This window comes from Pseudorasbora parva, chromosome 17 (assembly GCF_024679245.1).
Source record: "Pseudorasbora parva isolate DD20220531a chromosome 17, ASM2467924v1, whole genome shotgun sequence".
NCBI lineage: Eukaryota > Metazoa > Chordata > Actinopteri > Cypriniformes > Gobionidae > Pseudorasbora > Pseudorasbora parva.
In genome coordinates, this window is record NC_090188.1 from 28,341,473 (window position 1) to 28,367,248 (window position 25,776).

Genomic DNA, 25,776 nt, shown 5'->3' on the forward strand with positions numbered 1-25,776 from the left:
AAACATAGAAAAGATTAAAATTATCCTAAATACATTGAGAATGCTCTTTAGAAATTATGTTTTAGAAAAATTGTATAGAACTTTAATAGAAAAATTTAAGTCATACAGGTTTGGAACCTGAATTATTGTTGAATTTAAATGTTTTGTGTAAATTATTCCTTTTTAAGTTTAAGAATGTATGAATGTATGTTTTATTCAGCGAAACACAGCTAAAATCCAAACAATGATGATTTGGAGACCCACCTGAGCATTCATATGTTTCTCCTGGATTGGGGTGTCTGTGCCCATGCACTCAAGTCCTTGCTTTAAATCTCTGATCCAGGCTCTAATCGGCTCTGCATTGGTTTGGAAAGTTTCGGTTTGATCATCGAGAGTCTTGTGCACTTGGGCTTGATTTTCCAAAAGAATCCCCAGACTGTGGTACCGGTCTATCAGAGTCTCACTGTCTCTTAGGAAAGGGTCTCCCCTCAGGCCACGCATCCTTACAGTGGATAACAGGTCATTGAATGCCTCCATACGACCACTGTGGATTAAGGATGAAAGTAAAAGTTGTGCATGTTTCATGTGCACTGTAGAGTTTTCTCCCCAAAACTTAGCAAGGGTGATTCATTTTTGTTGTGAAAAGGCACCATATGTAATTTAATTATTATTTTCACAAGAAACAGAAACGTGGCAGATAAACGTGGGCGGAGCTGAGGTGACGCGATGACTAACAGACAGCGGATAAATGGCTATCCACCTGTCACTCAAAGTAACCACGCCCTTACCTATGCAGAACTTTAAGGCTTTATATAATGTAAATGAATGAATTACAAAAAAATTCACCCCCTCGCAGTTGTCATGAAGGGCAAAATTAGCTGTATAGACCAAAACCACAATTTGTACCAGGCTGTAAACATGTTTTTTTTTTTTTGCTGCTGTAAAGTTGGGCATTTTAACATTGGGCTCAATAAGATTCTGCTCCCTTCTGGAGTCTGTCTCTAGCGGCAATGAAAGCAATGAATTGCAGTTTAAGTTACTTCTGTATTGGTTTAAACTGAAACTTGGGAAGGTTGCCGCTTGGTTATTAGTAACTTCTAGTGTAAAAAATCCTTTTAACTATCAAATATTCAACTGTATTATTAGAAAAGTAATACATTCTATTTATAATAATAATTATTATTAATATCATTATTTCTATTTATATAATTTTAATTTGTTTACCTGGATGTCATAGAACCACAAACATGCAAATGTGTTTTTACATTTTTTTTAAAATATATTTAATTTTGGGAGAAGAAAAAAAAAAAAACTGAATACGCTTTAAAGGAACTGTATGTAAGAAAAGTATTTCAATTAATCCTAAAATGGCCCTGATATGTCACTAGACATTAAGAAATAATGTTCATTTCAAATATTCTATCACTGACAACAGTAGTCCGGTTGAGATATTGTCATTTAAAAGTTGTTGTTGCAGCCCTCAACTGATGTTGATGTTGTCATGTTGTGTTTTGGCCTGAAGAGCCACCCTCCACCTATCGATCAATCACAAAGTCAGTAGTCTTTGGGCATCCGGGTTGCCAGCTCTGCTCTAGTTACCACAGCTGCAGATACAAACGTTCCTGCTGATCCTGCAGCCAATCTGGCAACCTCAAGTCAGGGGAGAGGGGATACACCCCTCTACAGTCATTTGAAAGTGATTGCAGTACCAGTTTTGGCCACAATCTTACATACACTTCCTTTAAACAAAACTACACAATAAATATTATGAAAAGCGAGTTGTACCTTTCTTTAAGAAACTCCTCTTGTATTTGCCTAACTTTTTCTCTCTGTTCTGGCACTTGTTCCCTGTGCTGAAGCCAGTCCTTCAAATGGTTATGTTCCTCTTGCAAACTAAAGAGATGATTGGATAGATTAAAACAACAGTAAGAACCAATAGCTATGATGTGAGCTCAGTCCATGTACCTGTTGAGGTTTTGAAGGATGTCATCTAACTGTTTATGGCGTCCCTGGCAGTGAGCTCTGAGTGTGGCCAGTTCTCCTTCCTGTTCCTGATGCCATGTGGAGAGCAAAGCTTGAGCCTCAGAGGGAACCTTCGCCCCTCCACCTCTTTCAAATCTCTCCTTCAACTGGGCCAAACGCTGTTCTCCTTCTTTAGAGGCCAGGAAATTCTAAAGAAAAAGTAACCTGTTCAGTATTGTTAAACAGACACTATTCAATTTTAATCCTTTCAGTTATTTTATAATTATGTTTTTGAGTAAGCTGCAAACACCTGGTGACTCTTTCCATTGAATTGTTGTCCCTGCATTTAATGTATTGTACTCTTTGGTTGAAAAGTATTTCCAAATTGCCATAATAATCAAAGGGTTGTGACCTCACTGTTACTCACTGTCAGTCTCTGCATGGAGATTTCTACATCCTGCTTCCTCTCAGGGTTCTCAAAACACTCATTCACAGAGAGCTGCTCATCCTGCAACCATTCCTCAAATGACTGAAACTCTTCTACAGAGAGCCAAAAGGACAAATAGATAAAACAAAAATAATAAAAAAGTACATCATTTATTAATTAGTTTCCAATTAATGGCACAATGCGCTTGCAAAGAATAAGGTTTCTGGACCTTTAATAGTCTGAAGGAAGCTTTTCTCCCCCTGTTCCTTCTTTTGACGAATCAGCTCTCGTGTTTCAGCAATGCTGTCTTTGAGATGCTTGCAGTGATTGGTCAGCTCATCCAAAGCCTCAGGTCCAGTAATGCTGGACATGAGATTGATTTCCTTCAGTAAAGATTCAGCCTGCTCCTCCTGGTCCAAAAGCTGCTCACACAAGTCCTACAAAAGAAAATAAATTAAATTATACACAAAAAGAAAGTTTTAATACATGCTGACTGTCTAATAATCATACCTGCAAATGTGCCTCCAGCTGTGTGCGATCCTCTGAACTCATTGTATCTACTGAGGAGCGTATATTCTTCACAGATGATTGATAAGTTTCAATCCTTTCAGTCAAATGCGCTTTAACTGTGAGGAGCTCTTGGAACACGTCAGTGCAGTCGGAGAAGAGTTCTTTAACCTGCTCCATTTTCTTCCTCAGGTTTGTTTCCATTACCTAAGGTAGACAGTGTGTGTACATTTAAAGTTAGGAATAATTAGGAATTTGTAAAGTAAAACCATTTAATAACAGAAAAAGTAATCTGCATATTCACCTGTAACTCAAGTGGAGATTCTTTGCTCTGCAGCAGTTCCTGGATCTCTATTAACTTCCTGTGGAAGTGTTCAAGGTTGTCCTCCTGATACTGAATCTCATTCTTAAAAACATAAAGACCAAATTAAACCAAAACGATTGTTTTTTTGCCATTTAGTCCATGTCGTTGAACATTCTGAATCCTTTTTAAGCATATGAATCATTTCGTGAAGTCACACCTTCATGCTGAGAACCTCCGCCTCACTGCTGAAAGGGTGAGACTCTGAAAAGATGATAAGTTTAGTTGAAGTCCAGCTGTCCACTTCTCCACCCAGAACCAGCTGTTTCTCCCACAACTCCAGACCCACACGCAGGTTATCCATGTAACTGTCCGTTTTCTCTGACACCTGCCAGAGAGACACAGAGATTTACCAAGAAAATTAAATGTTAAGCATGTGAACAGATGTTTTCATATACCCACATCTAGCCATGAGTCCACCAAAGCATCTGCCTCTGTCTCAAACGGAGTTTCTGAGCAATCAGGAATTTTCCTCAGCTGAGACTGCAACTGTCTGCACACAGATCTGAACTCCTCCATCTTGGGTCCGAGGCCATTAAGATCCTCCTTTATACCAACAACCTGCAATATTAACACCTATTGTAAATATAATGAAGGACTACACTTAAAAATACACAGTATGAGATTTAATAGAAAAATTGACCATGGTGGCCTGATAGTTACGGATCTAAGCTACTCTTACTAGGTATGCATGACCCATAACTTGTTTTTAGTGCAGTCTATAATCCATTTTATTAATCATCAGTACTCTGCAAACAAAGTCCAATTACAACAAGCATCCAAAAGCATTAGGAAACTCTGTTTCTAATTCGTTAGAACCATGAGAAGAGTCGTTTCTTTCAGACTAATAAAAGCATAGTTGATGTACATGTAGATTATGGAAACATAAAACAAACAAATCTGAATTATGAGTAATGACTGACCCCTGGTGGTGCAAATCCAGTATAAAATTACTTTTATGTGAAGGAAACCTGATAATAAATTACAATAGGCAATTATAACATTAGCATGTTTTGTCAGGAGTTGGGATTAGTCTGAGGTTGACATACTTTTGCTAGGAGGCGTTGCAGGTTGTCTTTTCCCAAGTATGATGCCTGCTCATTGGTTGTTTGCTCCGCCCTCTGGAGAGTGTTGCTCAGGTAACTGCGACAGTTCTGAAACTTCTTCAGCAGTTCCATAAGAACAGCACACTGCTCTTGTCTGTCAAACACACACATACACACATACAAGTTGAGTTTTCATGTTTTATGGGGATATTCCATAGACAATGATTTTTATGCTGTTCAAATTGTGTATCCCTAACCCTAAACCTACCCATCACAGAAAACTCTCTGCATTATTATATTTTCAACAACAACAACAACAACAACAACAACAACAAAACACTAAGAATTATTCATTTTTTCTTCATGGGTACCAAAAATGATCAGGTTTAATGAAAAATATCTTCCAAAAATCTATTTTCATTTGTTTTTGTTGTTTTGTAAGTACATGAAGGTGAGTAAATAACTAACCCTATAAGGGAAAAGAATTGGCAAACTGCATTAATGCAGTTTTGAACAAATCTCAGCTCTGGTCTAGAACCCACCTGTCAGATACAGCCCTCTCAGTCTCTTCCCAAAGCAAGTCCAGCTCTTCATCTGCTGGATCAGGGTTCCCTTTTTGTAGAGAGGCTTCAGACAGAGCCTTCTTAATGCTTTGGTATTCAGGGCGAAGAGAGTTCAATTGTGACTCCAGATCGGACAGCGCTCGAATCCTAAACACAGATGCAAACAGTGTATGAAGATTAACCATTTTGGACATTCTACTAAAAAACGGCATTATTAATTAATTCAATTGTTTAAATAATTAAATGACATCACATACTTATTAATTAATCAAAGTTAATCAATTAACTCCAAATCAATATTTACTGAGCATGAATAAAGACAATTTCAAGACATACTGGCACACAAAAGCGCTGCATCATGAGATCAAGGAAATAATTGCAATACCGGTGCTGCACAGCTGGCAAGGTGGGATCTTTTAGACCTTGTTTTTCTGCTGCCCCCTGCACCTTTCTCAGCTCAGCCTGCATAGTCTTCCTCCTCAGGCCAAGGCCCTGGTTCTGCTGTTCCTTCTGGAGCTCATTCTGTCTAATCATCAGACGATCATCTGCCTCTTCCACTCCGTGAACCAGGACCCCCACCATATCCAGACAGGAAACAGGTCTCCCGTCCTGGGTCACCTCGAGTTGTGCTCCACCCAAAAGCTGGTCCAGCTGTGGAGCCTTATCCTTAAGGCTGCTGACTCCCTTTCTGATTAGTGCCAGCTTAGAACGGCTGTCCTGCAGTACCACAGGATCATTGCTAGGAGCGCTCTGAACAGAAGAGACATCGAGCTCCACGGTGCGCAGGGACATGAGGAAGCGCTCGAGGGCACGGGCAGCAGCGTCGCTCTTGCGCACCTGTTGCCTAAGCCGGTCCAGACTGGATCTGTGGTTTAGAACCACCTGAGTCAGAGGTGATCGGTCTCGCAGGTCCAGATGACTTGGTTCAGAGTCGAATCGAGACAAACGATCCATCTCTGTCTGGATACTTTCATCTAAGTCCTGAATAAAAAGACAAGAAGTCTATATTTAGATAAAAAGATGGGATGGAGGAAAAGAGCTAAGTTTAACATGCACCGACCTTATCACGGAATCTATTAAGTCAAACTTCCTTGTCTCTCTCTCTCTATTATATTTAAAGGGGAATATAATGCTATTTCACACAATACTTATTTACACTGTTAAAGAGTTGGATTCTCATACTAAATATGGCCCCTAAAAAAATAAATACTGGACGTATTTCAGTGCCAAATATACTCCATCAGGATTTCGGACAAGTTTCAGAACGTTTTTAGAACGGTCATGAAGGGAGGAATTCCTTGTATGGGCACTTCTCCGGGATGAGCCCGTGCACACATCAACCAGAGCGAGAGCAAAAGTGCGTTCATCAGCAAGTTTCGTTCAAGTTACGGGAGCAATCGACAGCGCTGTCATTTTGTTTTAAGACAACAAAATCAACAATGTCACTGAAGAACTGTGTTTCTGGTTGTGAGAAAAAGATAACCTTGTTCAGATTGCCAAATATCCCAGAGTTAAGGAATCAGTGGATGCAGTTTGTTTTCCCGGAGCACTAACGGAGTTCTGCAAAGTGTGTTTGTTTGTTCCCGGTCATGAGTCGAAAGGTCTATGCAAATGTGTTTTGTTGACAAACTGCGCTCAAGTGCATTTAATATAAACAACACAAACGTAAAGTGAATCGAAAGTTATCCAGGCATAATGCCATGATGTATTGTGTGTGTGTGTGTATGTGTGTGTGTGTATGTGTGTGTGTGTGACTCTTTAGTCTTTAGCTCCGCCCACTGCATGCCGCCAAGAGTTCGGTGGTTTTAGAAAGAATCAGTACATCGTATCTGTCTTTTATAATTATGATAAAACCAAAGACTACAACAATACTACTACTACTACTGCAATACAACTCTATAGGTACTCAAGATTAACATATTATGTACAGGCAGAAACTGTGTCATATGCCCTTTAACCATTAACACCATTAACAACCTTTAACACCATTAACAAAAAAAATGCCATTTGTGTACTTGACTCATTTCTCATTTAATTTACTCATAAACTTACAGATGATAACAGATAAATTAACTACATTAATCAAATAAAATGGTATTTGTGTCTTAATAACCAACCTTAACCATCAATAGAACTATCAATAGATCAATATTGTCAACATATCAAACTATCAACATCAATAGATTTATAAATCAATAAATATAAATGTCTCTCACCTTCACATCTTTCAAAATGGCAGGGTTAGCTAGAGTATATCCTTTAATGTCTTTGGGTTCTTTGATTAACTTTTCCAGCCTTTTCGAAATCTCAGAGATCTTCAGCGTAATCGAGTCCATGAGCTCAAGTGCTGCTCCTAGTGAATCCACCCTGACAGAAAGCATAGAATTCTTTAACAGACAACACAATGCACACACAGACAGTCTGGCTACAGGATATTTTCTCTGGAACTCTTTGACTGTAGTGGATCATATGACTGGGTGAAAGGAAAAAAAGCTGTAATATGCTGTTATCTGAAAATCTATTTCAGCTCACTAGTTTAAAACACATTACTGCTCTGAAAGATCAGTGTAATGCCATGTCTACACACAAACGTTCATATGACAGGGTTGTTGTTCTTTTATGCACACACACACACCTGCCCTGTAACTGTGACCTCTGCTCTCTCCACCTGACAGTGAGCTCCATGCGGTCCTGCTCAACAGATCGTTCGTTGTACTGAACACATTGCATACAAAATGTTTCATACTCCTTCCACAAAGACTCTGTCTCATCCCACACAGACTAAAACAAAAAAGAGAGGGGGACAAATTTATTAATTTCCCTGCCAGTTATAAAAATAGCTATGGCCTGACTTTTATAGTAATTGTGCTTTAAAAATGCATAATAATATCAAATCACCACCAGTTTTAAAAACTACAAAAAATACTGTGCATTACCTTTAATTCTCTTAGTCTTTTCTGCAGGTCTGTGGGAGTGACTGATTCTGAGGGACGATCTCCCAACATGCATTGCTCATTTCTATTCAGCTGAGCTTGTAATGCAAATCTGGAGCTGCGGTACCTGAGCAGTCCAAGAAAAAGTAGATGTGAAACATAAGATTCTGATGCAATATATACAGAAACGCAAACAAAATGTATTTTTTATCGATACCTGTCTTCTTCTGTACTCGTTTGTTTCACTATTTCTCTCTTCTCCACAGTTCTTGTTTGCTGGGGGCTAATCGGTGTAACAGTCTAAAACATTATCCCCCAGACAGAAAATTCCCCAAAGATAAATTTATTAGGAACTAATTTGATTATATACAACACATGTGCTAAAAATATATCCCTTTAATTGTACCTCTGAAACAACTTCTTTGGGCTTCTCAGCTGGAAGTGAGACTGTAGGTGCTTTCGGAGTTGGTGGCTCTTTTGTTTGCTCTGTTTGTGAACTATTAAAACAATTTATTAATGCCAAAATGTTTTTATCAGACAAGAATAACATATGTGAGAGAGGCTCTTTCTCCTCCTTTTACCCAGTTTCTGGAGGAGGTGTATCTCTGTCTCCACTAAACTGCCGCTGGATGGCAGCAAGCCTTCTCTCACATTCTCTGAGTTGGGCTTGTGCGAGCCTGTGTGCGTCCTCAGGGCTCAGAGTATCACACAACTCCTTCAGAGCTTCAAGCTGCTGCCCTGCCTCTGCCAGACTGCCCTCTGCTGAAAAACAAGCCTGCAGGAAGAGAGAGAAAAACTGACACTAAACCTACAGTATGTAAATGATTTTGTAATTTTAATCTTTATTTTATCATTCAAAGGGTTAGTTTACACAAAATGAAAATGATCCCATAATTTACCAAACCTCAAGCCATCATAGGTGTATAAATATGGATAATTTTTAGGGCTGGGTGTTCACACAAATTTCACAATTCGATTTCGATTCACAAGCTTGCAGTTTGAATAGATTATGATTTAATTTGATTCAATATCGATTATTTAGGATATATAAATATATAAGGTACAATACATGTATTCCTTTAATGATTAAAACAATTTATTGGATGGGAGGTGCTCTACAATATTCCATTCATTCATCAACTGAAACAGGATGACTAATCAATTCCTGAGATTTAAGAATCAATATTGGTTCGTAAAAATAAAAATCGATTAAAATCGAGAAATCAATATTTTTCACCCAGCCCAAATATTTTTCTTAGAAAAACGCATCGCTTCGCTTCTGAAAAGCCTACACCATTCCCCTGGGAGCCATATGGATTACTTTTATGATGGATGGTAGTGCTTTTTTGGGCTTCAAAATCTATGGTATCATTCACTCCCAATATAAAGCTTGGAAGAGCCAGGATATTTTTTTATATAACTGATTGCGTTTGGCTGAAAGAATACACCTATACACCTAGGATGGCTTGAGGATGAGTACATTTTGGGATAATTTTCTTTTTGGGTGAACTAACTCTGCTACTTTAATGCTGCTACTTTATTGAAAGCACCTTTATTGTTTTCATTTGGCAGTATTTTGCTGCCTTGCAACATGCAAATAGGAAGTAACAAAAATGTTGTTATATATCATGCCAAATGAGTGAGTAGTAATGTGGTTAAGAGGAAAGACAATAAAAATAAATGTAGGGATTAATGGAACCCAAATCATAAGTTTAATACAAATAAATAAATCAAAGTCGGAAATAAAACGTAAAGAAAGAGAGAAAATCATCCCCAAACCCATTCGATCTCATGCGCTGCGGTCAGGGTAGTAGTAACTTTACCTCTCCGCTTGATTCTGATATTGATTCAGGCTTAAGGTTGAGTTTTTCCCTCTTAAAGTGCATCTCACATATCTCAACCATACGGTTAAAATGCAGGCGGGTTAACTCAAATCTGAGTTGCCTCAAAAACTCTGATATTTGCACTCGAACAGCCTAAAAATATTAATTAATTAATTAATTAATATTTAATTAAATAAAGAAACACACAGCAAGCACACAATCTCTTAATATTTGAGTTAGTTATCTTCACGTACAGTTACATATACTGTAGTGTAGAGCATTTCAGTTAGACAGTATCTAAAATAAAAATGGTGCAGATATAGACAAACAAGCATTAATATTACTATGCAGATACCTTCCACTGTGTTCTAACAGATTGTGTAAAAAACTCCATGTCTCTAAGTTCAGACGGAGTGCAGAAAGCTTCCATCCCTTCTGTGGCCCTCAAGAACTCTTCAAGGAGCTCAGGGTCCAGAGTCCGAAGGGTCTCCTGAAGACAAAAAACAACACAGACACTTGGGAACCTGAAACACTATCTCTTATTCTCTTATAAAACACAACAGTATTTTTTTTTTTTTACTAGAGGAAAACAAACAAACCAACTCATGTCTAAAATGAACAAACCTCCTTGACTGATGCCTGTTCGTCTGTCATTCGCTTATCCTTGAATACATTGATAGCTTCAAGAATGTGCTCTTGAAGACAGTGCTTGGCTTCCTCAAATCTATTCCTAACCAGGGCCTGTGCCTTTATGTAAGCCTCAGTGTAGGCTTGAGAGGGAGCCTGAGCGAGTGCTGGCTGTTTAACCCGAGGGGCTGACTGCTGTTGGGCCGGTTCCTGTACTGCTAACTGAGACTTTGTCATATCTTGGGACTGAAGCTCTGTTTGAGCACCATGACTTTGGATGTGAGTTTCAGATGGGGCCTCTGTCCTGGATGAACCCCAATGTTGCTGACTTTGTTGAGGCTGCTGTGGACTGTGAGATCTTATGGGAGCTTGCACGGGTGGTTGATTCCATGGAGCCACTGGCTGGAGAACACCCTGGAACATAGTCTGGGAAGAGACTTGAAACTGATGTTCTGGCCGGACTGGACCCCACTGCCGTTGAGGGCTTTGTGGCCTTGGATAGGCTTGATATTGGGGCTGAGGATGTGGTCCCTGCCCTTGTGTTTCAGCCTTTGTGTATATTGGACTGACTCTCTCTGGACTGACAGGTCTCCATTGCTGAGAGGGTACCATATGCTGAGCTGGACCTTGGGGTCTTATCTGTGATTGACCCCAAGGTGATTCTGGTCTAGCAGGGGGCCACTGCTGAGGCTGTAGTTGTGGCTGGGTTTTAGGGTAAACTGACATTTGAGGTTGAGGTTGGACATCCTGGCCTGGAACTTGGACAGTGGGGTAGGTCTGGGCCACTATGCCTGGTCTTATTGTTGACCACTGCTTAGGTTGAGCTGGAGGGACACTTTGAGGTTGGGGATGAGTTTGGAAATAGGCCAAAGGCTGCATTTGGGCAGCGACAGAAATTGGTCCTTGGACTTTGGGGTAAGTTTGGGTGACATCTGGTTGACACCACTGGGGTTGCCCCTGTGGTTGAATTACAAGTGGTGCACTTCCCTGTGCTTTAATCTGAGTTTGGGTTTGAGGATGAACAGGCATCTGGGGTCGAGGCATAGAGATGATTCTGGGTTGTATGGGGGATGCACCTTTGGGCGGAGGGGAAATCACAGTCTGATTGTGCTGTGTGGGTTGCTGGGTCTGAACTACACCATGTGGTGACAGTTGTCTCTGCATAATTACTTGTGGTTGAATAAGAGATGTTGGGTACTGCTGTCCTGGTCTGGAAATGCCTTGGGGCATTGCTTGGGTCATTGGAAACCTTTGTGGTTGTAGCACTGCAGGATGAGATTGTGGAATAGTCTGTTGTGGCTGCCATTGTGGTTGCATGGGAGTCATGGATTGAGGTTGTGCCTGTGTCTGGATCATCACTTGAGGTTGCTGTGGTGTCAATATTTGTGTTTGAGATTGCTTTTGTTGCTGAATTTGTGCAGTTGATTGTGAGTATTGTGTAGTTGCTTGAGTTAGTGTTGATATAGAGGGTTGAGGTGGATGTTGGGTTAATACTTGTTGATGAATCGGAGGAGTCCCTGGCTGCTGAGGTTGTTTTTGAATCACTGGTTGTGCTGCAACTGCTACCACAGTTTGAGGTAGTTTTTGTGTCACTACAAGGGGTTTCTCTTGTGCAACAGTTTGAGCTTGCTTCATACGTTTCTCACCACTCTCAACAATGCTTTTTGACTGTGTTGTCACTGTGCCATGATCAGGTCCTTGAGGTTCAGGTGAGCTAACAACCACTATATGCTGTGGTGGTGCTTGAGGAATTATTTCACCCTTGTCCTTTGGCTCTGACTGTGATTGTGGCACCAGCTGAGCTGGTTTTGGGGTAACATTTTCCAGTTGACTCCTCTGTTGAAGCCAAGGTCTGTTCTGTAGATTTGCCTGGGATTTTTTTGCTTTCCTCTTCTGCTTTGGAGCTTGATGTTGGCTTGTAACCTCTTTCTGTGACTGTGTTTCTTCTTGGCCCTGATGCTGTGACTGGATTGCAGCATGTGCTTGAACCGTCTGCAGTTTTGCAGGTTCAGTTTTTTCTTGTTGTTGGATGTGCACTTGTGGCTGTGTTGCTAATTGTTGTTCATTATGAACTGGAGATGCTACTTGTTGCAGGTTCTGTGAGGGTTGGCTAGCTACTGGAGCTTGCATCTTCCACTGGTTTTCTGTCTGTTTTTGTGTCTCAGGTTGTGATAAAGATTTTTCAGGTTGTGAAAAAGTCTGGATTTCTACATGATGCTCTTTGTGAATGTCTATTTTTGCTTGAGCTTGGACAACTTTATGTGACTTCACTTCCATGGACTGAGAGTCTTTCACATGCTCAATGGACTGATAGCCTTTCACTTGCTCACAGGGGTGAATTTGTGTTTCGGGGCTCCTTTTCTCTTCTTCATAGTCTTGTACAACAATCATAGGCACAGGCTGACTACACGGATGGCTTTTGAGAACTACAGCTTCAGAAGGTATCTCTGATGATATCTGAGAAGGTACTGGGACTTTGGCTCTGACTGAAGGCTGGGGTTCTGTTTGGCTAGGGGCTCCTGAAGAAGAGATAGGCTTGAAGGAGGCCTTCTGAGTTTGGGACTCTTCCTCTGCCTCTTGATATTGGACAAAAATCTTGGAAGGGGGCTGGTCTCTAGCAGGGCTTCTGTCTCTGCAAGCTCCTAAAGAGCTAAGCATGCCTATGGCTTCCTGTTGAGATTGTGCAAAATTTCAAAATCATTGCATTTGCATACAATTCTAGAACATGGTTACTCATTCCTAGGCATTATATGACATTAACAGAAAAGGCATTATATGACATTAACAGAAAACATTATTTATGGCATAATTGATCATTACTGAAAGAAATGATTCAATGCTGTATATTATGCTGTATATAATATTGTATCGGTGCAATCATGCTGTTAGCTCTTTAAAGTGTTGTTAATCTAAACGCGATTGACAGACCTGTGACTTTTCAACAACAGCGCGGACCCTGTCCTGCATGGTGGATGCAATGAGATACTGCAGTGGTGAAGTCTTCTGACCATTCATGACCATAACCTGCAGATCCTGCTCCTCCATAACCACTTGACCCTCTAACTGTAGCCCTCTCGAAATTAACAGCTACAGGAAAAGAGAGAGCCCTTTTATTCCAAATCCGCTAAGTAAAGAGATGGGGAATTAATTAATATTTTGTGGTATATACTTGTATATACTCACCCGGGCTCTAGGGTCTTGTCCTCTCTTCTGCCTGTGTGTTTCCTCCTTCAGGAGATGATACAACTCTCTGGCTTCCATCTCCCAGTGTAACAGTTCAGCTAGACGCCCATCCAACCCACTAACACTCACACGTAGCTCATCGCACACCTGTTCAGCCTCACAGAGTGTCTGTAATACCTAGATATACAGGGACAGATATAGATAGATAAACAAACAGAAAAATAAATTAACACAGGCATCAGAAAAGATCATAATTAGTGTTCGATTAACACTAAAAACAATGATGATTTGCTAATATTGTAGGTTAAAGCTCATATACATGATTAAATGATGCATAATTTGATAGTATAAACAAAGCAAAGTAACACAGTTCACATGAAAACATAAGGGGCTACTCAAAGCAATGTATTTGCTTACTTCAGGAATGGCCTGCTGAAGTTTGCTCAGGGTTTCTGGAGAGCAGTCTAGAGATGGGGAGAGGGCTTCTAGATCCATATCCTTTATTTTCTTCATCATTAGCTGGGAGAAATAACAATTTTAAGTGAAATCCTACTTAGTCTAGTCTTAAATTTAGAAAACAAAAAGACAAAGCAACATATTTACAAACACACTGCGTACCTGTAGTCTCTTTGTGTAAGTACGTAGTGATCCAGAAACCACCTCCACAGGTTCTTTCAGCAACTGAGTAGCCTCCCTCATCAGGGCCTGAACTGTCTGAGGACTAGATGGGCTAGCAATGGGCTCCTCAGCTAAAGACTGAAATATACAATTTCCTTCAAAATACTACAAAAAGGACAAAGTCATCTAATCATCTGTGTTAACCCATTATATATTTGAAGATGAAAACTAATTATTAGACACCCTGTCCAACATAATCGGACAAAACAACTTATTGTCCCAAGTCAGGATAAGGGCACATTTTTAATTACTTTAGTTTTTGAATATGTTTGTATTCAAGCTTGAATATGATGGGTGACTCACAAACTGGGCTGTTTTGGCAAAGTCAGCCCAAAGTAGATTTATCTTGCAGAGTTCGTCTGAAATAGTGCGGCTAGTCTGCGGGTCTGTGACCTCAGTCAGGTAGCTGGCGACCTCGTTCAGGTGAGCTTGCCGAGAACTCCACTCTGACATCACTGATAAAGTCACCTAAAAAAAAGATGGATAGGCATGTTTATATTACGAAAAACAGAAAAAAAACCCTTACAAACAGCTATTAAAATACGTAATGTTTTTCTGCCCAGTACAAATTGATTGATAGCATTTTAAAACTGATAGCATTTTAAAACTACAATAAAAAAGTAAATTAAAAGTTTGTGTGTACCTCTGATCTCTGCCCGTGTCGCTGACCATGCGGACCCTGCTCCAGCCATGCACGCATTGAGGTATAGATATCACTGTAAGAATCCCAAGCTGCCAACACACGTCCCATAGTTCCCTTCATCATCCGTACACCTTCCAGAGTTGCTGTCACATCTGCTTCCAGATCAGCCACCTGGTGATTTACCTGTGTGGAGTCTCCAGCTGCAGCACAAATCAGCTTATGAATAATTATTAATTAACCACAACACTTTCCAACAAATTTTATTTCATTGTAATATTTATTTATACTGTAATTGCTATGGGCATTTAGGAGCATGCGCGCAGACACATGCACACACAGTTCCTTTGTATTACCCAAGGCAGCCTTGCTGGTGTATTTGTTGGCGATTAATTTGAGTCTGTGGAGGGCTCCATTCAGCAAAGAGGTCAGGTCCTGTTTGTTCACAGTCTCCTAAAAACATTAATTGCGATCAAAGTTTAAAGCTTCTAGGATTTAAATATTTAATGTTTACATGTAATCGCAAAGTAATGCCCAGCAGCACATTTATTTTAGCATTCTGTCACTTTTCACTCACATTCCAGTCCTGCATTAGCACACGAACAGCCTCCTGGGAAATGTAGGCTCTTTTCCAAGAACGCAGTTTAATTTTGAGTTGATTAAGCAGGTCTAACACTGTGTGTCGGCGCTCATGGTACTCCAGCTTAATACCATGATACTTAGCTGTTACACGGACACTGGTGAACCTGGAAAATGGACATGTACACAAATAATTAAATAAAGTTTACTTCTGTTCATGAAACGATAACAGAATTATTGTCATTAAAAGTGAAGTTTCATTCCCAGTAGGATTCATGTCTGATTAAGCAATCAAACTTACCTCCTCTTCATCTCTTCCATCTTGTCTGTCGGCACCAGAGTCTCTCCAAAGTCATTTGTGTTTTGAAACATATTAAACCTTTTGATATGATGTGGCATCTCCTCCAAACACACCTGCAAAGATGTTTCAGAAAATGACATTAATTACATTTTCAGGACTAAACAGCTCTATAGACATCATAAAATAACATATGTAAGTCGGGCAAACCTTTAGTATTTCGATTTTCTCACGGGCGTCCTCCGCGGCTCGAGCGTGATCCATTGCCTCGCCCTCTTCTGCTGATAAAACCTCCTCAATACGCAACAACCAGCGGCCCACAATGTCCAGTGGAGACGGGAGACTCAGGTCCAGCTCTGTTTTATACTCACGCAGCTACCACAGCCATATATATCAGTGCAAATTAGCATAAAACTTCTATGTATTTCTATACACTAAAAGTTTATCCATTTAGGTGGCATGCATTTAGACATAAAATATATTAATTTGTTATTTTCCTGTTTTTCAACTGACTCTATCTAATGAAGCTCAGCACAAAATCGATAAATCAAATAAAACCCATCAAATATCAAGTAAGCAGTGGTGGAATGTAATGAAGTACAAATACTTTGTTACTTTACTTAAGTACATTTTTCACGTATCTGTACTTTACTTAAGTAGAATAAATAGTGCATACTTTTTACTTTTACTTCGTTACATTTTGCAGCAATTATTATACTTTCTACTCCACTACATTTCTACAACGTTTCGTTACATTTTCGTTACATTTTCTGATCTGTTTCAGGGCTCGAGATTAAGGCTTGCCCGGATAATAATATATAATGTACGTTATATAGGCTAATGAATTGACGGCTCGCTCTCGAGGAGAAATGGAAACAAATCAGCTCGGCTCACACAAAAAACTCAGTAACATACTGCATTAAAAATTCAAAATGTTTAGTTTTTATATTTTATAACAGTTAAAAAACATCACATGACACGACCAACGAGTGTAGTTTTCCTGAATACCATCACGACAGAAAATGTGACACTGATTTAATTTGACAGTTTCATAAACAATTAATTACCATCAAGTCACTTACATTTTATTGATTGCTTTATTGCTTTTGTTCTATTTCAGCAGCGAAAATATTTCCACATCCGAACCATAACGTATTGCACAGCAACAGTGCGTTACTGAATCAAAGATTCAATGCCTATCATTTATGATTGAATCAGCCGTTTGAACGAATCGACTCAATGACTCTCTCATAAGGATTCACCTGCCGCCATCTACTGGTGGTTTAGTTCACTTTCTTTAGTAAAAACAATCTCATAGCATTATTTAGTGCAGTTGTAATTTTTCAGTGTTAATTATTTAATTTGATTGGTAACAACCCTATTGTATCTTATTCTAATTTAATTTATTAATCAAATTTAAGAATATAAAGGGAAAGCAGAAGCAAAGCCTATAGTTAATAAGATTAGGGGAAAATATCCTTTATAAAAGGTAAAAATATCATAAATATGAAGATTTAAATACATCAAAGCTGGTGAGAATGTTGCTTCATAAAAATGACATTTAACTTTGCAGATAAGCAGAATTGTAAGTCTGAATGTAAACTAGGTAACAGATGGTAAGAACAATTACATTAACCCAAAACTAACTCAAATAAAATGCCACAGCCCATACTGTTTTCTTCTTTTTAATTATTAGAATTAGACATTAAGAGAATAAATTTTTATGCAAGTACTTTTACTTTTAATACTTAAAGTACATTTAAAATTAGGTACTTTTTACTTTTTACTTAAGTAGGGTTGTCGTTGTCGTACTTCTACTTTTAATAAAGTAAATATATTTCTGGTTACTTGTACTTTTACTTAAGTACTGAGATTCAGTACTTCCTCCACCACTGCAAGTAAGTAACATAAAAGAAAGTTTGTGCGATGCGGTGACCCCTGACCTTCTCAGCAAGAGTGTCCCATGCTCGTCTGAGGGCTTGCTGCTCTACACTGAGTTGAGGTGTCCTCTTCATCGCCGTTAGTAATGGCATTACGGGCCGTCTCTGCTCGTTAAAGGACACAATGAAGGTGTGGAAGACCTGAAACAAAAGGAAACAAACATTAATGCAAACAAATCAACATAAGCAAATCATGTAAAACTAAAATTTAGTTTATAGTTAAAATTAAGTTTATTTACCAGGATCACCAAAATACTATTACACACAGTCAATGACACAATAGGTAGAAACTAAAAAACTATTGAGTATACAATAGACAAAAATGTATGGATAAAATGTACAGTATATATAAAAAAAGTTTCTGGACCAAAAACTGTTCACATTCTTAGTTCATGCTGCGTATTAAATATGTAATACTCAAACAAATAAACGAGCAGATTTGTTCATAACATTATATTTGTGTGAATGTATTGTAAAATAAAAAAATAACATAAAATGTTCTTCATTTAAATTCAAGAATTTAATATTTTTAGTGCATCATTTTGCAGCGTGGATTGTTTTAGTTAAAATAGGTGTACACAACAATTATGTACTAAAAACTGAAAAGTTTTTCCTTTGTGTTTTTCAAATACATATTGTCAAAATGATCCCTGTTCACAATTTCACACAGATGCACAAAAATGACTAAAAAAAGCGGTATTATGCCGATAGGCCAGTAGTTGGCAATGTCACCTTGTAAAAAAACATTACAGACCTATAGAGGGTATGCATTGACTTCACTTTCTTGCAGAATGCGTCCCCTCAGCCGTGGCAGAAGAGCCTGCTGCATGACTGGCTTTAATACGGGAAAATTATCAGTTTAAACCAGATGTCTTTAACCCTGCTCCTGGGGGACCCACTGTCCTGCAGAGTTTAGCTCCAACCCTAATTAAAGACAGGTGAAGCTAATCAAGTTTTTCAGAATCACTTGTAAGGACAGTGGCAGGACAGTTCCCCAGGAGCAGGGTGAAATACCTCTGGTTTAAACTAAACTCAATAGTGTTCTTTACAACTTTCATTTTCCTGACATTTATATGTGCCTGATTTCAATGCCGGGAAAATACATAAAGCAAATTTGCCTGTGAATGCTTTACATAAATAAATGGTAGGTCTACCTATACCTGGTAGGTCTAAATCCGGCTGATCACTTATATCAATGTTATATACCATCAAGCCCTAAAACAGTTTTTGTCATAGTTTGTTTTTAAAACATACAATTATGCAGAATATAAGACAGTATAATATTTAATTGATGAGTTGTCAATACAATACAATATATAGGGTATGATTTTACCCCAAAATTCAACATATTGACACGAAATGATAACAGCAAATCCACACTTAGGGCCGGGAGTCACATTGTTCCTGTGAATTGCAGCATTCCATTTGCTTCTCTTTTCTATAGTTTTCAGAAGTCTGTACAAATTTACCTCAGATTTGTTGTCAAATCTATTTGCACAGTCTATCTCAAAGCTCTTTCCCATTTTAGATGTGTTTTGTGTGTTTTCCACAGCATTCACGCTAAAAATCAATGCTGCCACACAGTGGGCACAACTACGGCCGAAGGTGATGTGATGTCACGTGCATACCCTCTATGGACCGAACATGTATGTGCATGATTGATGTGTTTTTACAAAGTCACATTTTTGTAGTTTTCACAGAGAATAAAAGTATTTCAAAAACTTGCACTTTGAAACATGTTTTCAAAATGTTGTGTTTTCAGGCCCCCAAAAGCCTGTTGTTGTGTAAAGGAATGGCCAAAACCCCTAAAAAGTTTTCTGATTTTTATAAAAAAAATTGTTATTGTGTAATCAGACATTCATAGAAATTCAGATCTTACCTGGTATCTTTCAGCATAGCTCTCTCCCTCTGTGGAGTCCCATCCCTCTATCAGCTCCTGATAGGCCTGATCCAACCAGCATGTGACTTCCTGAGCCTTCTGATTGGCTGAGGTCTGGAAAGACAGAACCAATAAGATCAACAAGCCAAAAAAAATAATGCTGCATCCCAATTTGCATACTATCCGTACTAAATAGTATTAAAAAAATAGAATTAGTATGTCCCAAATCGTAGTACGTTGATGGTCTACTATTTCCACACTCTAACGACTGATATTGCCCACAACCCATTGCGAGTTGGATGAGGATTAGATTAGGACTACAAACGCGGATAAATAGTGTTTAAAAAACTACAAACATGCTTGAGTGATCAATTATTAGTATTTAACCTGACGAAAAGATATTTATTCTATGTTATCCACATGATATTTCACCAGGAGCAACATTGTGAACTTTTGTAATGATGCATTTGCCCATTTACTTTTAAATGTATCATTATATTTAAATTGCAAACACATGAGGTGTCACTCTCAAAAGTATGTCATTTTTCTTCACAAAAAGAGTACGATACTTTTAGGTCATAGTATAAGTAAACGAATTGGGACGCTGGCACGCAGCATAGCTCTTTGATTTTGTTATCCATTAGGCAGTTTACATTGTCATTATAGTTAAGGTATACAAAAAAAAAAAATCATCAATCAAGTTCTGAGGTAAAATTAAAGATTAAACCTGCGCACAAGTTAAATACCATTTGCACTGCACACTAAATAGTAAAACAGTCAGAGTTTAGTACTGCTGTCTTCTAGAGGAAGCAAGTTCTTTAGACAAACCAACTTTCTCAGCATTTCTGTGATTAAAATGCACCTGCCAAGTACCATGAAAACTCAAATTCAGCATATTAGAATCTTCAAACACAAGAGGTGCCTTATTAAAATGAATTAACTATATAAATTCAGGGATTATCTCTGGTTTATACAGTACATGCAAAACAAACACTGGTTATGGCGCATCAGAGAGGGTTTTTTAAAAAGGGGAGGGGGGTTGATATTTTACCCCAGGGCCAGCTGCTCTAGCTGTATCAGGTGATTGGGGAGGGCCTGATTTGATTGGACAGGGCATTAACAGGTGAGCCTGATCAGAGAATATGTCAAGTAAAACAATTAAAGTGAACCATAGCAAAGATTAAAAAAAATAAACAGTTGCAATAATTCAACCACCAGTAATATTATATACACTTTTACTTACACATTATTTTACATTTTAACCCAAAATCTTGATGATTTAAAACAAGTCTATAAACAAGTTGTGTCAACCACTTACGATAACATAGTCTATTAATTCACTCAACAGGTTAAAAAACAGGTCGGACAAGTCCAGATTAACCTTTCATTGACATTTATGAATAATCCTGACACTGATAATAAAAACTAACACACCTTTATCAAAATAAAAGAGAAAAAAGCAGCTAAAAATAACAAAGACAGAGAGATAGAAGTAGATACCTGTCTCAGAGGTGACGCAGCTATAGAAGGAGTAAAGTCTGATGGCAGATTGACAGGAGAGAGACGCTGAGGAGGAGTGAGATACTAAACCACCACCGAGAGGGGAAAGAAAGAAAACAGAAGGAAAAACAAAAGAAGAAAAAGAGATGTGAGAGACACTCGATCATTTAGATATACAGTGTGAAATGATGGAGGAATAATATCCCGTGAAGGCCTACTTGCTTTGATATATTAAAAGATTATGATCAAAAAAAAAAAATTCTTCACAAATAAAGTAAAAAAAAAAAAAGTGGGGCTAACCTGCATTTCTTCATCAGAAACAGAAGTATCTTTAGAGTACTGCAGAAACTGAGCAACATAAGTCATAATAGACTTTTCATCAGGATCCCTAACATCAACATCTGAAATACAAATATGATATTGTCATACACATAGAAAACAAAAGCCCAAACTTATTAACGTTTGTTGCATGCACAAAACAAAACAGCACAGCATACAGTACATTTGCACAGAACAAACATACACGTACCGGCTGGATCTAGTAGTCTGGGGATGTGAAGTTCTCTTTCAGCAATGTGGAAGGCTTGCTCCAGGTTCTGTCTGTTCGTTCTTGTTCGGGCTCTGGTTAGGTCCACTATATTTGGCCTTAGAGCATGAAGTATAGCCAAAAACACTACGCCACTCCTCCAGCTCACCTTAAAATCCTTCACATTCAGAGTACAACCAGCCCTGAGAAGACAGAAAAATATCAATGCTTATATAGTACAGAATCCCCAAAATTCCTTTTAGCAGATTGTTCCTCACCTCTGGCACTGCTCTCTGACCCACAGCAGCAGGGCTTTCTTGGCAGATACACGGAAACGTGCGTGCAGGGGTGAACCACGGGGTGGCACTGGACTGCTGCGGGCACTGCTGCTGGTCGAATAAGTGTCCAAACTCGCCAGAGACTCCAGAGACGACTGACGAGAACTGAAGGACAATGTGCTGGCCAACTCTTCAATCTAAACAATGTAGAAGACCCATCAAAATAATCATCCAACAAAACTGACAATCATTCTCCTCAGTTTATATAGAAGTACTTTTGTCCAATCTAACTCTTTTGTTACCAAGACAGCAAACGTACATGAAAGTGCATGATAATGGTCCAGACCAGACCCAGAACGATGGAAGGCTTGCCGTCCATGATGTCTGAGACGTTGATGTTGACCAGTTTGATCTGCAGGGCAAATATGTTAATAAAGTTACTGTTGATTATTTCACCTTCAAACAGAACTGAATTAGCAGACCATAATCTTCTCTTTTATTAGCTGCATACTCCACTCTTCACTACAATGTTAACCACAAATCTCCAACACAACTCTGAACACGAACATATCTCCCTCTACATAAAAAAAAACTAATAAAATACAGCTTAATTTCTTAATATGTACTTTCCCCATTCAGTCCCATGCAAAGCATGCCGGAAAAAAATGTAGTTTAAAACATAAATTGATTAAGTAAATTAACTGTTTTGCAAATGTAAACTGATTGCATCCAATGAAACGAACACAATGAACTGTGTTAATCTATTGAAATACATTTCCAGGAGTTTTTTTCCCAGTGTGGCAACTGCTGGTGCATCTTACCGATTTCTTCTTAAGGAACGCTAGAGCTTTCTCAATGTTTGATCTGTGCTGAAATGTCCCCCTTCCTTTCTCCCGGCTCTGTAAAGAAGGTTGGTTATGGTTATTAGAAAATCCCTGCTCATTAAGTTTTTGGAATAGATTTTTATATCAATATGCCAATAGCCTAGTCACTGGATAGTGCACATTTACTGTAAATACTGTAAATTTACTGTAAATCTGGAGTATAATTGTGCAAAATAAATATTAATATCTTCTCATAAAGCGCATATAAAAGGATATTGGGCTCTATTTTAACGATCTGAAACGCAAATCTGTTTCAAAGCGCGGAGTGCAATTAACTTTGTGGGCGGGTCTCGGCGCTGTTGCTATTTTCCCGGCGGGATAAATGGCTCTTGCGCCCGACGCAAATCTAAAATAGGTTGGTCTGAAGTAGCTTCATTATTCATAGGTGTGGTTTGGGCGTAACGTGAATAAACCAATCAGAGTGGCATCCAACATTCCCTTTAAAAGCAGGTGCGCAAGTTCCATTACGGATTGCTATTATTATGGCGTATTTACCAGGCGCACGTTCTTGTAAGAGCAGCCCGTTACGAAACAAAAATATATTGCAGTATATGCAGTATATACTGTTTTTTCAGTTTTTCAGTCGATTTTTTTTTCCTGGCTCTTGACGGACAAACCAATTTGTCAGATGTCCTTATATACATATATGTCTTGCCACTATTGGGCAAACAGGTCTGATCCTTAATAACTACAATAAGCCTGAATAATTTGCAAGCTAGATTTATGCCTATTTTTTCACATCTTCATGGCACACCACAATGTGTTAATATTTGTTTTAGTGTAACAATTTATGATTTGCAAAAATAACTGTTGCATCTGTGTAGATTACATGAGCAAAGTGTGTCCGCGTTGTACACGCTATACATTATGGTAAAGCATGCGCCCTTAAAATAGCATAATGACACTGCGACGCGCCACTGACTTCAGACTAGGTTTTTTCTGGTCAGTGGCGCAACTGTTTAATGGAACAGCAAAATAGCACCAGGGATTGTTTGCACCGGAACACGCCCCCTTTTTTGCGCTGAACCGCCCAGGGAGCGCAAGTTCATTCACTAGTTTAGCGACGTGCTTCTGTGGAGGGAAAAGCGCGCTTTGCGCGGGTGCAAAATAGGAATGACACCTGCGTCTGTGTACAAAGTCAATTGCGCTGGGTGCAAGATAGGGCCCATTGTATTATATTATGCATGTATAGGTATATACACTGATCAGGTAGAAGATGCTGTCCAAACAGTTTTGACCCATCAAGGCATGGACTCCACTAGACCCCTAAAGGTGTGCTGTGGTATCTGGCACCTAGATCTTAGCAGCCGATCCTTTAAGGCCTGTAAGTTGCGAGATGAGGTCCCCATGGATCGGACTTAATTGTTCATCACATCCCACAGATGCTCGATTGGATTGAGATCTGGGGAATTTGAAGGCCAAGTCAACACCTCAAACTTATTGTTGTGCTTCTCAAACCATTCCTGAACCAATTTTGTTTTGTGGCAGAGTGCATTATCCTGCTGAAAGAGGCCACAGCCACCAGGGAATACTGTTTCTATGAAAGGGTGTACATGTTGCAACAATGCTTAGGTAGGTGGTACGTGTCAAAGTAACATCCACATGGATGGCAGGACCCAAGGTTTTGCAGCAGAACATTGCCCAAAGCATCACACTGCTTTCGCCGGCTTGCCTTCTTCCCATAGTGCATCCTGGTGCTGTGTGTAATGCACGCACACACAGCCATCCACGCGATGTAAAAGAAAACGTGATTCATCAGACCAGGCCACTTTCTTCCATTGCTTCTTGGTCCTGTTCTGATGCTCACGTGTCCACTGTTGGCACTTTCGGCGGTGGAGAGGGGTCAGCACGGGCACCCTGACTGGTTTGCGGCTATGCAGTCCCATACACACCCACTGCGATGCACTGTGTAATTCTGACACCTTTCTATCAGAACCAGCATTAACTTCTTGAGCAATCTGATCTACAGTATCTCATCTGTTTGATCAGACCATATGGGCCAGCCTTCGCTCCCCACTAACAGGTGCCGTGATGAAGAGATAATCTGTTATTCACTTCACGTGTCAGTGGTCATAATCTTATGCCTGATCATTGTATGTGCATATCTTGGGAAATGGCCATCTTGCTCTTTAGATATCAGCATATAAAAAAATCAGTTGACATCTTCTGAAGACACTTACCATTCTCTGACCACTCATCACCTCCAGCAGGTCCAATAGTCGGCTTCCATCTCTGAATTCATTGAAAAGATCCAGCACAGTAACTGGAGGACTCCTCTGAGAGAGCAGAATAAAATATAGTTCATATTAAACACCAGAGTGTACGTGGTATTTAACCTTAGAATTAAACCATACAGGCAAATCACGCAAAAACATGTCAGGATCAAATCTCACCTCAGAATTAAGATATCATTTTGGCAAAAAAATAAATTATGATATATATTTTCATGACAATAATGCAAATGTCCCTTCAAATCTACCCAAAATATTTAAAATAAATGCAGGAATATTGTTTATTTTCCATTTGTATCCATTTTGTTAGGTGATAGGATTCAATGCTCATGGCAGACATTCAGAAAATGTTTAGAGGACAAATCAGACAAGCATGTGCAAACTCAACCTTTTACATAAAAGTAAAAGCTTCAGGCATTATTAATATGGCAGCTAAATTCTGTTTGCTGTGGAGTCAGAAATGAACATATTAAATGATCTGAAATGACACATTGATGTCTCTTCTATATGTGCACACATAAATAATATGTTCATGCCTGTAGGACACCAAGCCACGTCAAACTGATTGTGTCATTTCCTCACTTTATAAGTAGCCGTGGCTGTGAATATGTGTGTTCATGAGTGTGTGCGCTGACACAACTCCTGTTGCTGTCTGTCTTTCTGGGCCATGTTTGAGAAGATTATATTTACCCCCTGCACACCCCTCATTCCCTCTCCGCTATTGGAGAACCTGCAGGAATGACCTCTACTAACAACACTCTCAATGTCCGTCATTTATCTGTAGTTTAGGTGCAGTTTCTGATGTAAAAAAATCCTATGTTATCCAGAGGTAATACAAATGACTAAAAATAATGTGAGTGAAGTTCATGATGATTCAGATAAACACAACATACAGTCTATTATTGATATAGCAGTTCTAAGTCAAGATTAGG

The 25,776-nt window shown here is 39.0% G+C and overlaps 1 protein-coding gene across 2 annotated transcripts in view; it reads right to left on the bottom strand.

Moving 5' to 3' along the window:
* The window catches only part of syne2b (spectrin repeat containing, nuclear envelope 2b), a 131,305-nt gene that overhangs the window by 95,794 nt on the left and 9,735 nt on the right, over nucleotides 1–25,776 (bottom strand). The window contains exons 4-44 of one of the 2 annotated variants that reach the window (XM_067422570.1): nucleotides 24,794–24,889; nucleotides 22,551–22,628; nucleotides 22,049–22,141; nucleotides 21,730–21,926; nucleotides 21,455–21,654; nucleotides 21,226–21,326; nucleotides 20,926–21,009; nucleotides 20,477–20,554; nucleotides 19,426–19,539; nucleotides 17,550–17,687; nucleotides 15,817–15,981; nucleotides 15,610–15,722; nucleotides 15,307–15,475; nucleotides 15,086–15,182; nucleotides 14,733–14,932; nucleotides 14,393–14,557; nucleotides 14,030–14,167; nucleotides 13,829–13,930; nucleotides 13,412–13,588; nucleotides 13,157–13,315; nucleotides 10,226–12,898; nucleotides 9,957–10,091; nucleotides 9,602–9,754; nucleotides 8,360–8,553; nucleotides 8,185–8,275; nucleotides 7,996–8,078; nucleotides 7,782–7,905; nucleotides 7,481–7,626; nucleotides 7,062–7,212; nucleotides 5,231–5,826; nucleotides 4,825–4,992; nucleotides 4,286–4,436; nucleotides 3,639–3,797; nucleotides 3,397–3,564; nucleotides 3,180–3,281; nucleotides 2,879–3,082; nucleotides 2,598–2,805; nucleotides 2,369–2,481; nucleotides 1,945–2,150; nucleotides 1,765–1,872; nucleotides 244–523 (exon numbers count right to left, since the gene is read on the bottom strand). In XM_067422570.1, the coding sequence (XP_067278671.1) occupies nucleotides 244–523; nucleotides 1,765–1,872; nucleotides 1,945–2,150; nucleotides 2,369–2,481; nucleotides 2,598–2,805; nucleotides 2,879–3,082; nucleotides 3,180–3,281; nucleotides 3,397–3,564; nucleotides 3,639–3,797; nucleotides 4,286–4,436; nucleotides 4,825–4,992; nucleotides 5,231–5,826; nucleotides 7,062–7,212; nucleotides 7,481–7,626; nucleotides 7,782–7,905; nucleotides 7,996–8,078; nucleotides 8,185–8,275; nucleotides 8,360–8,553; nucleotides 9,602–9,754; nucleotides 9,957–10,091; nucleotides 10,226–12,898; nucleotides 13,157–13,315; nucleotides 13,412–13,588; nucleotides 13,829–13,930; nucleotides 14,030–14,167; nucleotides 14,393–14,557; nucleotides 14,733–14,932; nucleotides 15,086–15,182; nucleotides 15,307–15,475; nucleotides 15,610–15,722; nucleotides 15,817–15,981; nucleotides 17,550–17,687; nucleotides 19,426–19,539; nucleotides 20,477–20,554; nucleotides 20,926–21,009; nucleotides 21,226–21,326; nucleotides 21,455–21,654; nucleotides 21,730–21,926; nucleotides 22,049–22,141; nucleotides 22,551–22,628; nucleotides 24,794–24,889 (8,877 nt within the window). The remainder of the gene's footprint in view (nucleotides 1–243; nucleotides 524–1,764; nucleotides 1,873–1,944; nucleotides 2,151–2,368; nucleotides 2,482–2,597; nucleotides 2,806–2,878; nucleotides 3,083–3,179; nucleotides 3,282–3,396; nucleotides 3,565–3,638; nucleotides 3,798–4,285; nucleotides 4,437–4,824; nucleotides 4,993–5,230; nucleotides 5,827–7,061; nucleotides 7,213–7,480; nucleotides 7,627–7,781; nucleotides 7,906–7,995; nucleotides 8,079–8,184; nucleotides 8,276–8,359; nucleotides 8,554–9,601; nucleotides 9,755–9,956; nucleotides 10,092–10,225; nucleotides 12,899–13,156; nucleotides 13,316–13,411; nucleotides 13,589–13,828; nucleotides 13,931–14,029; nucleotides 14,168–14,392; nucleotides 14,558–14,732; nucleotides 14,933–15,085; nucleotides 15,183–15,306; nucleotides 15,476–15,609; nucleotides 15,723–15,816; nucleotides 15,982–17,549; nucleotides 17,688–19,425; nucleotides 19,540–20,476; nucleotides 20,555–20,925; nucleotides 21,010–21,225; nucleotides 21,327–21,454; nucleotides 21,655–21,729; nucleotides 21,927–22,048; nucleotides 22,142–22,550; nucleotides 22,629–24,793; nucleotides 24,890–25,776) is intronic. The other variant, XM_067422571.1, reaches the window with a different exon arrangement.